Source organism: Rhyacophila brunnea, unplaced genomic scaffold (genome assembly GCF_057557595.1).
Source record: "Rhyacophila brunnea isolate RB1 unplaced genomic scaffold, BYU_Rbru_1.0 scaffold_20, whole genome shotgun sequence".
Classification (NCBI taxonomy): domain Eukaryota; kingdom Metazoa; phylum Arthropoda; class Insecta; order Trichoptera; family Rhyacophilidae; genus Rhyacophila; species Rhyacophila brunnea.
In genome coordinates, this window is record NW_028232860.1 from 19,193,483 (window position 1) to 19,211,568 (window position 18,086).

At 39.2% G+C, this 18,086-nt stretch overlaps 1 protein-coding gene across 1 annotated transcript; it reads left to right on the forward strand.

Annotated features, from left to right (window-relative positions):
* The first annotated feature begins 5,751 nt into the window (after positions 1-5,751).
* On the forward strand, positions 5,752-11,200 carry LOC147071331 (ubiquitin-conjugating enzyme E2 J1-like). The gene has a single exon (XM_085948194.1). It carries the CDS (start codon positions 5,927-5,929, stop codon positions 6,656-6,658), a length of 732 nt encoding a protein of 243 aa, XP_085804320.1. The 5' UTR covers positions 5,752-5,926; the 3' UTR covers positions 6,659-11,200.
* The last annotated feature ends 6,886 nt before the right edge of the window (positions 11,201-18,086 follow it).

Genomic DNA, 18,086 nt, shown 5'->3' on the forward strand with positions numbered 1-18,086 from the left:
TTTATTCAAAGAGAGAGGATTTCCCGAGGCCAATGAAAGGAGTTTTACCTACCTTCTTGTTGACTCTGAAGTCCCTTGAGATGTTGATCGTATTTTTCGCCTTGTGTTCTTCTGTGATGGCCCCTTTTTACCCCCTTTTCTTCTCGATTACTTATCTCTCTGGTTGCTCATCTTGTTTTACCGGCTGGCAGGACTGACGCTTCTATCGTAGCGTGCTTTGTCTTTTGTTCTTCAATTTGATATGTCTCAAGGAAACCAGGTAGGTGTTCTCTGGACTTCAGAGTCAATAAGAATAATAAGAGTTTTAATGGTAGGTAAAACTCCTTTCATATTCGCTATTGACTCTGAAGTCCCTTGAGATATCTGTTTGTTATCACCTGGTAAAGCAAGATAGATCCTGCAAGATAAGGTGGATGAACCTAACATGAGAATTAGGTATAACATCTCCTTGCTTTTAGGCTCAGTGCACCGGGCTGAACAGAGAGGTCAACATATTTTGTTCCCCCGCTGTAGAAGTCTGTGTGTCTATCGGTCTCTGGTAAAATGTTTTAAAAGTAGCTTCTTGGCGCCAATTACCTCTCTGCAAGATGTCATCTAGGGGTAGTTCTCTAACCAATTTAGAAAGGCGACTGCTGATCGAGTACTGCCTGGTGATTCCTGTACCCCTGCATCAGCGAGTACTGACTTCACCCAATTTCCGATGACTGCTCGAGTCGCAGGTTTTGGGGGGCCTCTTGACGAGATAAATAATGCCAGAATATTACCACCCTCTTCTCTTCTCTCATTGGAAACGCAGATAAGTTTTCGTAGCCAAAATACTGGATGGATGTTTTGGCAGCTGGAAGCGCTTAATTTCCATCCAGATTGGCGGTTCCTTGATGTGTCTGTCTTGGAACCAAACACTGGCCATAGAATTAATTATATGGTCGCCATTATCGACTAGGCCATTATCCGCTAGACTGAGTAGGGTAAGGTCATGAACCCGTCGTCCCGATGCGAGTCATAATAATATAGCTGTTCTGCGTGAAACTTCATAGAGGTTGTATACTAGTGGTGTTGTTTTCTTGAGGTAGTCCACGATTATTCTTGGATCCCAAATCGATGGTTTTATAGGTCTAGTCTTGCGGGTGGATATGGCTTTTAACATATGACGCACTACTATGTTACTGCTGATGTCTTTACTGATCATAGGTTTGCAAAAAGTAGCTATGGCTGACTTATGTACAAGAATAGTGTTATATGAAAGACCTTCATTAATGTATAATGACCCAGGTATCTAGCCACTTCAATTGGCTCGGGGGTATTATAGCTTATCGTGTTGTCCATGCACCATGTCTTCCATTTGTCCCATGCAGGTATATAAGTCTTCAAAGTGGATTGTCGCCAGCCGGAAGTGAGAAGTGATCTGTCCTCTACCGACCAGCTAGAAACTAACTCTGCCCACCCAAAATTATCCATAACTGGAGTGATAGATCCCGGACTTGTGGAGGTGGATGGTTTGTCACCGTATCCACTAGAAATAACTCCAAGTGCGGGATCGGGTAGGGGGGTTCCAGTGATCTCTGCTGTAAGTCTGCGCTCCAAAAACACTTCTTCCACCATGGGGCCACTAGTAAATATTTTCACCTTGCCATGGTCAGGTGTGCCAATACTTGTGGAATTAGATTCAGTGGCGGGAATATCCAGGCTAGTTTGAAGTCCCACTGTCGACTGAAGGCATCGTGGAACAGTGCAAGGGCATCGTTCGGATTTCGTGAGACATACGTTGCGACAACATGGGCTGTGTTGGGCGCGAACAGGTCTACGTCTGGGAGTCGCCATCTTTGAAATAGGGGAGCTGTAGCCGCCATAACTAGGTGCCATTCTGCGATAATTTTGCTGCGTGAGAGATGGTCTGCCACGCAGTTGTATTTTCCTGGAAGGCTTCAGCAAAGACTTAGTAGGGTTGCAGACTTTGTGCCCCCTTCGTTGTTGATGTAGGCCACCACTGTTTTGTTGTCAGTTTGTAGGAGTAATTCTGATCCCCTGAGCGTTTGCTCTCGGAGTTGTATGGCTGAGAGTACTGCATACAGCTCTTTTCGGTTGGAGTGCCACGTAGATTGGCGTTTTGTCCATGTACCTGATATGTGGCACTCGTCTAACTGCGCTCCCCAGCCTGACTCGGCTGCGTCTGTGGTGAGGAAATGATTGTAGGGTGCCCTGTGAATCTTTCCTGAGGAGCTCACCGCTCGAATCCACCACATGATGTCCTCTCGAGCTTGTGGTGGAATCGATGTTGATTTGTGAGGGTGACTCCTTGATAATTGAGCGCTCGTACGTTGTAGACGTCGGCAATGCAACCTCCCCTGTGGAGTGACGAAGGTTGCAAAGTTGAGTCGCCCGAGGAGGCGTTGGGCCTGCCTGAGCGACCAACTGCCTTTTTGGATCTGCAATTGCAGGTGGTGACGAAGTGATGTGCACTTCTCTGTTGATAGATATTTCCGATTGTTGTGAGTATCCCACGTGATACCCAAGAACTCCCGCTGTTGGCTTGGAATCAGACAAGATTTTTTCTTGTTTATTATCCAGCCTAGTGCCTGCATGAAATCTATCATATAAGTCAGTTGCGACAGAAGAATCTCTCTGGACTGATTTTCCAACAGTTAGTCGTCTAAGTAAGTGACGATTCTCATACCCTTTCCCCGGAGGTGTTCGGCCATCCAGTTTGTTAATGCGGCAAACAGTCTTGGTGCTGCCGACAGTCCGAACGGAAGGCATGTGAATTGATGGAGTTCTCCTTGGTAAACTAGCCGAAGAAATCGGCGATGTTGTATAGCTATAGCTACATGTAGGTACGCTTGGCTTAGGTCTATTTTTACTAACCAGTCTTCCCTTTGCAGGAATGTTGGGACCTTGAAATGGTGGAACAGTTTGAACGGCCTTGGTTGTAGGAAACCGTTTAGGCGTTTTAGGTTGAAGACGGGTCGTTAACTGCCGTCTTGCTTCCTTACTAGGAACAGGGTTGAGAGAAAGCTCGGAGATGGCTCTGCCAATTCCAATACTCCCGATTTCTTCAGTTCCGTGATTTGTGAAGTGATCTCCGGCGATTGTCACGTTTGGAAATCCTTCTGGAATTGTACGGAAGGCATTATTAGAGGGGGTTTCTTTATAAACGGAATACGGGTTCCCGTTATTATTTTTAATAATGGTGGTGGTGCACCCTTGGCCTGCCAGATTTCCTGGAAATGCTGGAGGCGTCCCCATTTGAACGTGGTGAGGGAGACCCGGTCACCTGCGTCTAGGGTAAGTGCCCCTCGCACCACCTCGGTTATCTCTCGGAAAACCTTGGTTGGATGGGCGTGGGCCTCTCGGCAAGCCACCTCTAACCTGGTCTGGTATCCTCCTCGTGTATCCCTGCCTCCAAAAGGTGTCCTTGTGTCCACCTGACGAAGTGCTAGGTTGACTCTCCCTGCCCTGGTCAACCACTTTGGTGGTCTGATCGAAGACCTTCTCACGACCCCCACCTCTTTCTAGTAACCCCGCCAGTGTATATTTATTGAAGATATGTTCGGCGCTAGGTGGGATCTTGTTAAGAGCCTCTCGGGTGAAAGTGTCTTTTAAACCGGAGAGGATTTTCTTCCGCCTCGTCTGAACCAACTCTGCCCGTTTTCCACAAAGGATTCGGGTGACGTCCTCAGACACTTTGTTGAGTGCTGAAGAGGGCCCGAACTCCTTTACGACCGTCTCAAAAAGAGCCGTACCGATGCTGTGGTCGCTGACAGAGTCGACCACTCGCTGTAACGCGTCCCGAATACACTCCTTTTGAGCATCGCATTTTGGAGGCCGGCGATCGTACGCTCCATTAGATGTATCGTTTGCGATGAACGATCGTAGGGGCGTAACTCATCGTTGAGTCCCAACTCAACGAAAGACGGGGCCGCCAAATATTGGCAACGGAATCCTGTTGGGTTTTTCCGCTGTTTCAGGCCTTGCGGGTGGCCGTAAAAAACTTACCGGAGAGTCGATGTTTACCGTCGGCCTCTGCAGAGTAGGCACCACTGCAGGCAGACCCTGTTGGGTCAAGATTGAAAAAATCTGTGATACCTTGTTATCAAGTGACATTACTGTTGCCCTCAGTTCACACACTGGATCGTCCAACAGCAATTCCGACTTATTCGAGTCGGTCTCCATCCCTAGTCCCTCCGCGACGTTGCTGGCTTCATTACGCTCCATTATTGCACAAATTTCACAATTTAACTGCACTTCAACGTTTGACAATTTTTTTTCGCTTCTGAAGAAAGGGAAAACCAAAGAGATTAGACTGTCCGGACGGAGGAATCCAATCTCTTTGGGGAAAACAATCAAAACAATTGAAGAACCAAAGACAAAGCACGCTACGATAGAAGCGTCAGTCCTGCCAGCCGGTAAAACAAGATGAGCAACCAGAGAGATAAGTAATCGAGAAGAAAAGGTGGTAAAAAGGGGCCATCACAGAAGAACACAAGGCGAAAAATACGATCAACATCTCAAAGGACTTCAGAGTCAATAGCGAATAATAGAGACTTTGTAGTAAAAATAATTCAAAGCCTTAGGGGTTCTTTTCGGAAAGAATTTTTTAAAAAAGTAGAGGAAAGTCGACGTAGCGGTTGCGGAAGAGATGAAGTAGGTATATGAGCCATCATTGCGGTGTTACGATCTGCTGCTCTTCACGAAGTACCAAGAGCTTCCAACGGCAAACATGTCAAATATGGATTGATAGATCGGGGATATTGAGAATGAATCTGTAATCAAATGATGTACTTCATTCATTCATTCTTAAATAAATTTTTAAATCATTGGGATATTTTGACGTAATTCATGAATTAAGAGTAGGTGATCAAAACACCGTATAGTCTTTAATCCAGACTTTTCGTTTTTTTGTTTTGACTTAAACTTATATTTGCGCACGCACAAGCGCAGCTAGTATAATATTTCTTCTTTGTATATCCATTTATAATGTACAAATTAAGTGTGTACGGATGCCTTCTTGTATAAAAATATAGTTAAATTGTTCACGCGTTATATTTTGGTTATGTTGTGTGCGGAAGGATTTGATTGAATTGTTTTATCTCAAGAATGGTTTGTTTGCGAAACTGTGTTTGAGCTAAATGTCAAAATGCAGTGTGTCAAAATAACACACTCACACACACTCACTAAAACCATGCTAAAACCGTTGAATTGTTGTACGCTCCGACAACGACAACGACCAACGATCACGCCGTAATGAACGCGCGATAACATGCCTAGACGCTCAATCCCGGCGCGTACTCCTCATAACATGCGCAAAACGTTGCTGATATAGTTGACATGTAAATTGTAGCAGCAGACATCTGACACGTGTGATATTACGCGCACACTACCGGATTCCGGCGCGTACGCTCCTGAGCATGCGGTAAATAATGTGTGTGTAAAGGCCATTAGGAATGACATTATATTCTGATATTTTTATGAATGCATTGCATTGAATAATAATTATTAAAAAGTAAAAAAATATTTTATAGCATCGATGTAATAATTATTATCGTTTAATTACATTGTTAAGTTACCTACCTATATACCCAGGTACCTACCTACCTATTTGAATATTATTCTATTCAACTCCATATTATACCTAGTTTTACTAATAATATCGAAAAAGAACGTTATATATATTTCATATAATTGTTTTGTATTTTATTGAGAGTGAAAAATATTTTTCTCTAAAAAATTGTTTAAAAATATATTTTTATGACATTACGTAGAATGATTTCATTGGTTACCATAAACACGACACCTACCTTCTTGGTAATATTTTGATAACATAGTGAATTGAAGTTTAGTTCAATAGAAAGGTGAAGTGGATTTGACAGATATAGCACAAATTGTTTCCTTATTACAAATTATTCAGTATTTTACGTAAAAAATTGAAATGGAAGATATTGGCAATAGATACAATACAAAGTGCCCCGGTGTGAAACGGCTCATGCGAGAAGCCATCGAATTGGCGGAAGCGACCGAAGAATATTGTGCAAAACCTTTAGAAGATAATTTGTTCGAGTGGCATTTTACAGTTCAAGGACCAAAAAGTACAGAGTTCGAAAATGGTGTCTACCATGGCAGAATAATCCTGCCAAAAGAATATCCCATGCAGCCTCCGCATATTATTTTGCTCACACCGAATGGCAGATTTGAGGTCAACAAAAAGATATGTCTGTCGATTTCAGGCCACCACCCGGAAACTTGGCAGCCCTCTTGGTCGATAAGGACAGCTCTCCTGGCATTGATAGCGTTCATGCCGACGCCCGCCGAAGGCACAATCGGATCATTGGAGTACACTCCCGCAGAGAGGCGAGCTCTTGCCAGAAAATCAAAGTGCTGGGAGTGTCCGCAGTGCGGTGTAACCTCCGCCCTCCTGTCACAGACCGCTGCGAAGCCTCTTACCGATGAAGAAAAAACAGTTTTGAGCCAAATAGCTTTAAAGGCGGAAGAAGAGAGACCCCCGAACGCAGCCTCACCTAATCACACTGAAGCTACTGTCACAGACGATCGTGACGCATTAGACAACTTCAAAGATGTCCTCGTTGTCTTTTTAGTCATCGCAATTGGTATATTTTTCTACAGGAGAATCAATATCTTTTATAGCCCTGAAAATGAGAGTTAGGAAACTATCACATATAAGTACCTATATACTGTCCCATATTGTAAACTGGGTACACACACCATCAAAATTTCCTTCAATATTTTCATCAATATGAAGTTTGTATGAAATCCGCCCATCAACATTTGACCTTCCACGGACATTATATTGATACATTGATTAAATATTTGAGTGTGTATGTAATTACAGGATTGTCAATGTGATTATGATAACATTCTGTTTCATTTGAAAATATTTAATACCTACATTTGTATTTAACTAACTTTTATATATACTAAGCTTAATTGCAGCATGCCCGTTAGTTATCAGTAGCCATTTTCATTGAGCAGATGGCGTAATTAATCCATCAAAAGGTTTGAAAGGGTGCATCGAAACCGGTCAAACCAGTTGTCATACAACTATTGAGTTATACCGGAATCCAAGAGACATTCATATTTCTAAATCGAGTGAGTACCTATAAAATATTACACAAAACAAAAAAATCCCTGTAACTAAATGGCATCTAAGAGTCCTATAATACAACTACTCCAACAGATAACGTACTTCTTATACACAAAAAAAAAAACAACTAATATGATTCAATAATAATTATTTTTAGTTACAGGATGTGATTCTAGGAAAGAGATAAATACATTGATATTTTTACTATGTACGTGCTACTACTAGTTACTATTTACTATGTAGTTAGTGCCTCGGCCTAAAAGCACACAAACATATTTAATTTAATATCTTTATCTTCCAAAGATGTTGATAAAAACCTTCTATATACATGCAGCCTAAAACCCATGAAGCAAAAAGCTACTGTTACGTCAGTTACAAGTTACTTTGTATCGCAACAGGTTCATTTGAAGATAACTTCACACTTTTGCTATGTGATTTGCCATCACGATGACTAACAATAATATTATATCAATTCGGCATTATTAAAAGTCCTGTTGAATCGTTTATAACTGCTGTAAATAAACTGTAAACACGATTAATATCAGAACGTATCAAACGCTTGCATTAGGAATTCGGATAGCAGTGTCAATATCTGTAGTTTACCAACTTAACCTTGCTACATTCGTTTAAATGTCATAATAGAAATAATGTTTATAAGACTCGAATATTATTATGTAGATCAAAATATTCTTTCATAGATATTTTAACAATTTTCTTTTATAGTAGATGCAATATAACAGCAAAAATTCATAATACCTCTGTTACAATTAAATATCTCTTTTTTTACATCACTCAGTTGAATTATACAAATTTAAATCTTTTAAATCTATATAGCTAAAAGGGCATGTTTTATTTCACATTAAAATAAAATACATAATGTTTTTAAAAACACGGGCTTGCTGCTCTTAAGCTTGGTTTTTCAGAATTACGTCTGCCCTATAATGAATTATTCTACAATAATCGTTGGTTAACATTTTGTCAGAACTAGGGTTTGCGGTCCACTATGATATAGTCACTATGAGACATTTCAGTTGCTTTTTTTGTAATCCCATAATATATTGGAGATAGGTATAGTAATCTTCAAATTCCAGGAATGTTCGAGATTGTAAACGTAAACCCTAAACAGAACTCGTTAAGTGGCAGATGTAAACTTTAATATACGTACTAATAAACAGAATATTTTCTTTGTTATTATTGTAAAAATATAACATTTATTTTTATCATTTTCCTCTCCAATTATATTGTATATTTGATTGGTCACGTGATAATGTTTATTATAGAAATTTAACTATTAGTTTATAATATATTATTTATACTACCTACCTATCTATGATATATGAATAATTTAGAAATCACATTTTAGTTGTAATAGATCCAAAAAGATGTTTAAAACTGTTATTTTGTCAAATTTCTATTGACACACTTTCATAGTATATTATTGAAGAAACTTGTTTTGATATGTGCCATCTCTTTGGTTATAAACCTAAATGATTTGGAGTTGAACTTTAGCATTCAGCTTTCATTATAATGATTCAATTTACATTCCTCTGTTATTATTTTTAATATTATTAGATTTCGATTTGTCATAGTGAACCGGAACGATATACAAATTATAATATGTATCATTATCAACAATTGTTTTATTATATTGACTTTTACAATTAGGATTTTTCTGTCCAATTAGACATTTGTTAACTACTTAATATAATCCTGATTGGACTTACAACAGCTGCGTCATGCGTTTATGGATCAAGTGAATTTAAAAAAAGTTATCTTCTCTATTGTGTTAGCATTGCTTATTCTATATATCCATATCACGGTCTAATATCAATACAATTATTCAAGCTGTTTGATGTATTAAATACATCGAAACTGTCACTCAGTATGTAGAATATACCCTTTGGATAACTGTGCTTATTCAGTCTTAGATGGTCACCTGAGCGGCATTCACCCATTCTGACAACCAATCCAAATGTCTAAAAACCCATTAGATAGAAAATTTCAAGTGGCCTTCACCAAGTACAGCAATAAATTTTAATTGATTTTTACTTTTATGTTTGAATTATTTTTTTGCGACCCGGGTTTCGCGTTTCGGAATCGCTAAGGACTAGGTGTAATTTGATTCACTATTTTTAAATCGTCTTCCATCCGGTGCTGGATAGAGGCCACTCCACCTTTACGCCACTCTTCACATATAGGGCTTCTTGCTACTCTTTGAGTCTTTTAAGTGTCCATTTAGTAACGTTGGATGATGAGATCCATTCAGCAACGTGACCTATCCATCTCTACCAAAAGATCTTCGCAGATGTTATGATAACCTCTAAAGTTTTCTTCCTTATACATTTATGTTGCTTGGGATGCTTCCAGAAGACAGTGCAGTTGATCGAATTTTTGAATGTTCATTTTTTCACTTTGCTAATCTACCTAATTATGCTTATAAGTATTTATAATAGGTATATCCAGTGCTTTTTAGGGATTCGCCGTATCTCTGCCTTTTTTTAAATCTATTTTAAAAAAATTCACAAATAGCAACCCTGTTAATATTTTCATTGTTAACTAAGAGTATCATGTGGAACCATATTATTTAGAACCGTAAATAGATAAAATAAACAATTTGTAACAACACATCACATGTTTTTTCTCGCTCAAACTAGAGTGCCGATTTTGATATTGTACGTTGGACGTCTATCTTTTATTTCTGGATTATACTCTTTGACAATATCAGCAGTGATGTTTATAAAGATCATTTAACAGTATTTTTTCGACCATGTCCGATCCTAATAAGATCATAGGGCCTCCACAGAGTGGAGGTTTCTATTGACAGATTTTGTTTTTACGAGAAATGGATGTCAGTCACTTGCTCAACCTATTAGGTCCATACTCTGACTCATACACAAATTGACATGTACATGTACAGTAATATACCCGTTTTTATCAAAAAAAACATCTTTGTCATTTCGTTATCTTACTTTGAAAAGGTTCTAATTGCACTTGACCATGTTTTGAGCTATGAGCGTTTGAAATATGGAATGGTCATATTTTCAATATAAAAAGACAGATAGAACTCCGGCATACTGCTAATTCCCATATTTGACAATAGATGACTCTGAAATGAACGTATATGATAGAATATGGCTAATGGAACCTTTTCACACCAAAAAGTCATTTTAGGCCAAAATGTCAGTTAGAACCTTTTCAAAGTAAGGTAACGATTTCGCAAGTTTCAAAAAATGAAAGCTACATTTTCGCATGGTTCTGTTCTCTGAAAGTACCGACTTTGAATATATTGTGATATTTAAAAAAATTATTGCCCTTGATTTGCAATAAAAATACAAAGTAATTAAATTAGCAAGTTTACTTCATATAATTCTATTTCAAACAGTTTTATCAGAGCTAACTCTTGTGTTATCAACACCATTCACGATAATTTTGACGAACGTTATGTAAAAATAACACATTTTGTTGACATAGGTGCTTTGTATAAATTCATCTTTTTATTATGATCGCCTATTTTATAATTATCCTTCCAACATGTTAGTTTTGTAGTTTTTTTTTTGTCACATTGTATAATCATACTCCATATTTGGCAAAAATTGTGTGTTTTGTATTAAGTTAAGTAATAATTTATGGCAAAATTAATTTAAATAAATTATTGATTGTGTTCGATGCAAGCATCAAATCTCAGGGAGAAAATAAAATAACATTGTGATTTATTATTTTAGATTGCATAAGAAAGTTGTAAATTAATTTAAAATCAAAAACACCGCTGCAGCAACATATTTGTTTTTATTTTATCGTAAGCGTGTAATATAAATATTTGGTGATTGTTTATTCTAATAATTCGACTATATGTTAAATATTTATTATTTCTAAATAAATAACTTTAATAATTATATTATATTTATTTGTTTTATTTTGTTACCTTATTAAGCTAACTCTATTACACATAGTCAAAACTATCCAATTTGTGTAAGTTTAACGACCCACAATCGCCGCGCGGCTTAAGTCTATTGCGTCGTGGGTCCCAGGTTCGAATCCTGGGTCTGATAAGTAGGCATATTGTTTTTCAATTTGTGTATGAGTCAGAGTATGGACCTAATAGGTTGAGCAAATGGCAGACATCCATTTCTCATAAAAACAAAATCTGTCAATACAAACATCCACTCTGTGGGAGCCGTATATATGATCTTATTAGGATCGGACATGGTCCAAAAAAAGAAAAAAATTGTGTAAGTATGGCACCCCCCAAACATGAAAATTATCAGAATGATTTTAAACATTGAAATTGAAAGCCAATAAACTATACCTTTGGGCTTAGACAAATAAAAACATGGCAAAAAAATGATTTGTTATTATTCTCCAGCAACCTTTTTATAAAAATTTCTTAGATTTTTATTTCTAACACAAAAATTTCGAAATACCAATGTCGGGTTTTTTTAGAAACCCAATCCCTAATGGAACTGTCAAAAAATTCTCCGTGTCTACCCGAATTTCGGAGTGGTGTAGGTCATAGCTTGGGAGGGCTGACAGGACTCTAGCCTGGGGGCCCGGCGTGTTGGGTTGACCAGATAAGTGAGATAAACACACATCATAAATTAGCTTTAATAGTAAAAATCTAGTGAATTTGCGTAGGCATCATCTTTGCTGTACAGTTTTATTTAGTTTTAGTTTAAATAATACCAACTTACACAATATAATATTTCTTTTACTTCTGTTTGAGTAGGATATACCTACCAAAGGTGGAAGCCGCCAAAGGTACCTACCTATCGAAATAAATATGGTAGCCCCAGTCCTAAAAGGTTTGCAATCGCTGCCATATATTATTAAAATAATTCAGAGCGTTGGAGCGGGCCCTTTTTGAGTTGCTCTGTTCCGGCACCTAACACTTGCTCCGGCTCCGCTCCAGGGCCTGCTCCGTTCCGGGTAAAAAGTTTTAATAAGTATTATAAATGTATACAAATATTAAAAAATTAGTACTTAGTTTTTAAATAATCGTCATTTTTATTATTAATTTTAATTCTATTAAACAAAAACAACAGCAAATCGTCTCTCACTATTCGCCTCTTCTGTCAAAAAAGTGAGGTTATTTATCACTCAGCAGTGTTGGCATATTTTAAATAATTCCAGTGTTGCAAAGTGTCAAAATAAATATTATTTTCATTGGATTTTAGGATGAAAATTTATTACTTAATAAAAAAAAATCCGGAGCAGTGGAGCACTACAAATTTTCTATGCTCCGGCTCCTCTCCTGCTCCGGGTGAAATCCCATTGCTCCAGTGCTCCGTGCTCCTGCTCCGAGCTCCGCTCCAACGTTCTGAAATAATTTGAACTTTATTATAATATGGATTAGAATAAAGTTCTAATTATTTTTAATAATATATGACAGTGATTGCAAACCTTTTAGAATATATTGTATTATAGTCTATGGACTTTATTAACTTTATTTATCTGAAAACCCTGAATTCTGGGGCATAGATTATTTTTATCTGGAGCTTATATTATTTCTCTATGGTCTAGAGGTAGAAGAGTATACCTAGTCTATGTGCTCGGCCGTAGTGGTTAGGCGGGCGCGGCGCGGCGGCGTCTAGCGAAACATTTGAGTTTCGCAGTACGTCACCGCGCCGCGCCCGCCAAACCACTACGGCTACAGTCTATGTGCTCGGACGTAGTGGTGTGGCGGGCGCGGGGCGGCGGCGGTGCAGGTAACTCAAACGTATGAACAAGTCTCGACATGTCCGTAGACAATGCGCGGAGACGGGTGTTCGCACGTGTTGTTTTTGCGCGCGTAGCTTAAGATCGTACATGCGGCGGTTTATTCCCATACTGCGTGCATAGAGATGTCCGCACTGAATAGACGGGCGCCGACGCGGAATAGGTGCGAGGTCGGGCACGGTTAGAGTGTCCGTAGTAGCCCACGCGCGTCCGGTCGTGTTCAGCGTCAAACCAGGGATACGAAACCATAAATACAGAAAAGTTTTTGCTGGAAAACTCCTATTTGAAATGGCAAAACTTTGCAGCAAAATATGGGGCCAATGAAATCAATATGGAAAGTAATTTAACAGAAGAATTTTATAACTTTACTAATACAAGAAACTGCGGGAACAACCAGACAAGTTTTTCGAATAAGAGGAACATGAGCAAATATTTGATTAAGTATATTCTAATTGATTGAGGTTTTTTACTATTCTTTTTGGGTCATTTTTTTGCGATCTGACTATCGCCTTTCGGCATCTTCAAACACCACCAATGGTGAATACACACTGTCATCTAATACAGTTAATTCCTGTTTATTTGGTAAATTTATATTATGAATTTAAATCTAAATTCCATCAAGTACCCTTGGTCGATTTTATAATTTGATTATATATTGGATAATAATATACAAGGAAACTAAGTTTCAAAATGATTCGGTTCATATGGTGTGAATGTAGGTGTAGAGTATACGCTTTATAACTTTGCACCCCGGCTCTAGGATGGAAATGATCTATTTAATATAAATCATTTTTTAAGTACCTTTATAAATATAAGTAAGATTAGTATACAATATTATATTATTTGCTATGGACTCTGAAGTCCCTTGAGTTGTTGATCGTATTTTTTGCCTTGTGTTCTTCTGTGCTGGCCCTCCTTTTACCCACTTTTCTTCTCAATTATTTATCTCTCTGGTTGCTCATCTTGTTTAGCAGGCTGGCAGGACTGACGCTTCTATCGTAGCGTCCTTTGTCTTTGGTTATACATAGTTGATTATTTTTTTCCTTTGTCAGAAGCGAAAAAATTTTGTCAAACGAAAGTTCAGTTAAATTGTGAAATTTATGCATTAACATGGAGCGTAATGAAGCCAGCAATATCGCGGAGGGACTAACGATGGAGACCGACTCGAATGAGTCGGAATTACTGTTGGACGATCCAGTAGGTGAACTGAGGGCATCAGTAATGTCACTGGATAACAAGGTATCTCAGATTTTTTCAATCATGACCCAACAGGGTCTGCCTGCAGTGGTGCCTACTCGGCAAAGACCGATGGTAAACATCGACTCTCCGGTAAGTTTTTTACGGCCGCCCACAAGGCCTGAAACAGCGGAAAAACCCAACAGGATTCCGTTGCCTGTATTTAGTGTCGTGGTACAGGAGCCTGATTTTCCGACACCAGACAAAGCTCGGGTAGCGGAACTTACCAGACTCCAACTGTTCGACACAGATAATTGGGCGGGGGTTCGCTACGCTGAATCCCAAAAACAATATTTGGCGGCCCCGTCTTTCGTTGAGTTGGGACTCAACGATGAGTTACGCCCCTACGATCGTTCATCGCAAACGATACATCTAATGGAGCGTACGATCGCCGGCCTCTAAAATGCGATGATCGCTCAAAAGGAGTGTATTCGGGACGCGTTACAGCGAGTGGTCGACTCTGTCAGCGACCACACCATCGGTACGGCTCTTTTTGAGTTGGTCGTAAAGGAGTTCGGGTCCTCTTCACCACTCAACAATGTGTCTGAGGACGTCACCCGAATCCTTTGTGGAAAACGGGCAGAGTTGGTTCAGACGAGGCGGAAGAAAATCCTCTCCGGTATAAAAGACACTTTCACCCGAGAGGCTCTTAACAAGATCCCACCTAGCGCCGAACATATCTTCAATAAAGATAGAAGAGATAACCGAGGTGGTGCGAGGGGCACTTACCCTAGACGCAGGTGACCGGGTCTCCCTCACCACGTTCAAAGGGGGACGCCTCCAGCATTTCCAGGAAATCTGGCAGGCCAAGGGTGCACCACCACCATTATTAAAAATAATAACGGGAACCCGTATTCCGTTTATAAAGAAACCCACTCTAATAATGCCTTCCGTATAATTCCAGAAGGATTTCCAAACGCGACAATCGCCGGAGATCACTTCACAAATCGCGGAACTGAAGAAATCGGGAGTATTGGAATCGGCAGAACCATCTCCGAGCTTCCTCTCAAACCTGTTCCTAGTAAGGAAGCAAGACGGCAGTCAACGAGCCGTCTTCAACCTAAAACGCCTAAACGGTTTCCTACAACCATGGCCGTTCAAACTGTTCCAGGGAATATCATTTGATATAATTTTATACGACGTAATAAGGCAAAGAGGCGTACCAGTGTAATAAAAAGTGCACAATTGTAAAACATATTCCGCGCATTGTCTACGGACATGTCGAGACGTGTTCATACGTTTGAGTTGCCCGCACCGCCGCCGCCCCGCGCCCGCCAAACCACTACGTCCGAGAATGGTGTCTCAAACCATCATGAGCTTACCGCGTGCGTCTTGCGCATTTGTGGCATTATTTTCACAAAGTATAGATAGTGCGAAGTGTTGTAAAGTAGGTATACGTTTTATTACTTTGCACTTTTTACATCACTGGTACGTCTCTTTGCCTTATTGCGTCGCATAAAATTATATCAAATAAATTATATTCACTTGTATTAATATAATATGTAGTACTAAATAAATAAATATATAATAAATATTATGTAAAAATAATATGTTTAAATTTCAATAATTCTTAGCACACATAATATTGTACACTTATTTTACTTGTATTTATAAAGGTACTTAAAAAACGGGAATATATATTCGCACACTTGAATAGACTGTTTTCACAAAGCGCTGACAACATTTAAAAAGATGTTCGATCGGAAATGGATGATATTCACAAATCAACTACAACAATCAAATGATTGATTTGCAGTAAGGAAAAGGTAGTCTTCACGTATCAATATACTATTGTAACCCAATTAATCGTACAAGATTAATTTGCCATTATCCCATTGATTTTGCCAATATCCTGCACTATTTTAATCATGTATGATACTACCTTTCGTGATAGTTCCTTGTGAACTATCACGGATCCGATGTCGCATAGGTCCTCATCTAGACTCCTGCATCGCGCCTCCAGCTGCTGTCTTTGGAAGCTGAAAATGGGGCAATGCATAAAAAGATGAGGGACATTTTGAGGGGTCATATCATCACACGGGCAGCTGTCGATCTCGGAGAGCTTAAATCGATGCAGGTAGCTCATGAACCCACCGTGACCCGTGAGGAATTGTGTGAGTTCAAAGCCAACTTCCTGCATTCTCCTGAAATCAAAGGCATGGAAAATTGTTGGAAAAACATTTTAGTAATATTTCCTGTCGTTTCTTTCAAATATCGATCATTCCAGAGTTGAAGGGTCCTGCTTTTTGTTTTCCTTTTGGCAAAACTGAGCGGAAACTTGGCAAAATCTGGGGCCGTCTTCTTAAGAGTAGCCTCTCGAGCCTTTTCGTCCGCTTTTTCATTTCCTAGGATTCCGCAGTGACCCCTTATCCAGCCGATGTACACGTTCTGTTTTCTGCATCGTAGTTCCTGGATATCAGTTTTAATGTCCATGACAATAGGATTGACCGAATTTCGGTCCGTTATTGCATGGACGCCTGATTTGCAGTCTGTCAAGATCGTTATTATTGTTTCCATCTCTTTGGTGGTTTCTTCAGAACGTAGCTCAAAGCTTCTCGGATCGCCAGGAGTTCCGCCTGAAACACTGAGCAGATGTCGTCGAGTTTGATCTTTCTCGACGGCAACTCTCTCACGCTATCGTAAGGTACAGATGCTGCACCCACTTTGCCGTTCAAGAGACTGCCATCAGTGAAGATTCTCAGCTCATTCTGCGTTGCCTCAGGCAGAGTATGATCATAGTATCCATGGTCAATCCGGTTGCATTCCGCGGGATGAGGCAGTGAGAAAAAGTCTCCGGTTCCCTGGTAGACTCTGTCTTGCGGCAAGTCCTGCAGGGTGAGATTCTTCTTTACCTCATATGCTTCTGCAAGCTGCCTGATCCTCAGGTCAAGTGGCATGAAGCCGCTCAAGACCTGAGCAAAAACTAGAGAGATCATTCTGTATCCTTTGCAAGATCTGATGGCAATTTGTCTTTGAATTGAGTTCAGTTTCTTACGGTTGACTTTTTTCTTTACAGCGTCCGCCCACACGCTGGAAGCGTACGTTATCAGAGGCTCGACAGCACCTAAATATATTTGCTGCATAACCCCCGGCGACGCACCCCCTGTGGGTTTGGCGGCTCTGATCAATTTGTTCGTGATGCTTGCAGCCTTTTTACAAATATTGTCGACGTGTTTGGACCAGTTAAAGTGGCGATCTATGGTGAGACCGAGAACCTTAAAGTGATCCACGTATTTTAGTTGAACTCCGTTCATGTAAATGTTTGGTTGTCGGTCCTTTTTTCTGGTAATATACATCACGTTGGTTTTGTCTTCTGCAAGTTAGGTTAGGTTAGGTTGGGTTAGGTTAGGTCAGGTCAGGTTAGGTTAGGTTAAGCTATATTAGGTTAGGTTACGTTAGAATAGGTTAGGTTAGATTAGGTTTAGTTCAAAAAAGATACTTATATAATCTCATGACGGCATCTGCGCCACGTTTACCAAAATTTATATCGATGAACCGAAAAAGATAAGTATACCTAGGTGGTGTTATTTGGTTGTAGATTTACATCAAATAATATATATACATATTTATATTACTGCATTAATTATATTGACAATTAAGCATCATTTTTGCGATTGCCTTCTAATAAAATTGTATTGCTACAATTATTAGTTTGACATTTGTGAATTTCTACCTTTTCTTTGTGCGATATATTATTTATCGGTGAAAACAATTTTACAAATGTGTGCAGTTGTCAAAATTGAGTGAATTTATATTTACAATGAGTGATTTATGATTTTTGTTTTGTGAAACAAACTATTTTATGTGATTTCATCTATTTATTTGTGAAATCATTTAATATATGTGAAAACTATTTTCCAAATGTTAAGAGCCGGGGTGCAAAGTTATGAAGCGTATACTCTACACCTACCTACATTACAAGTACGAGTATCATTTCGACAGTAACCATTCACACCATATGAACCGAATCATTTTTAAACTTAGTTTCCTTATATATAATCAAATTATATTATCGACCAAGGGTACTTGATGGAATTTAAAT

Bases quoted from the DNA above. Each gene is read 5' to 3' on its own strand.
- LOC147071331 (XM_085948194.1), top strand. From the start codon at position 5,927: ATGGAAGATATTGGCAATAGATACAATACAAAGTGCCCCGGTGTGAAA.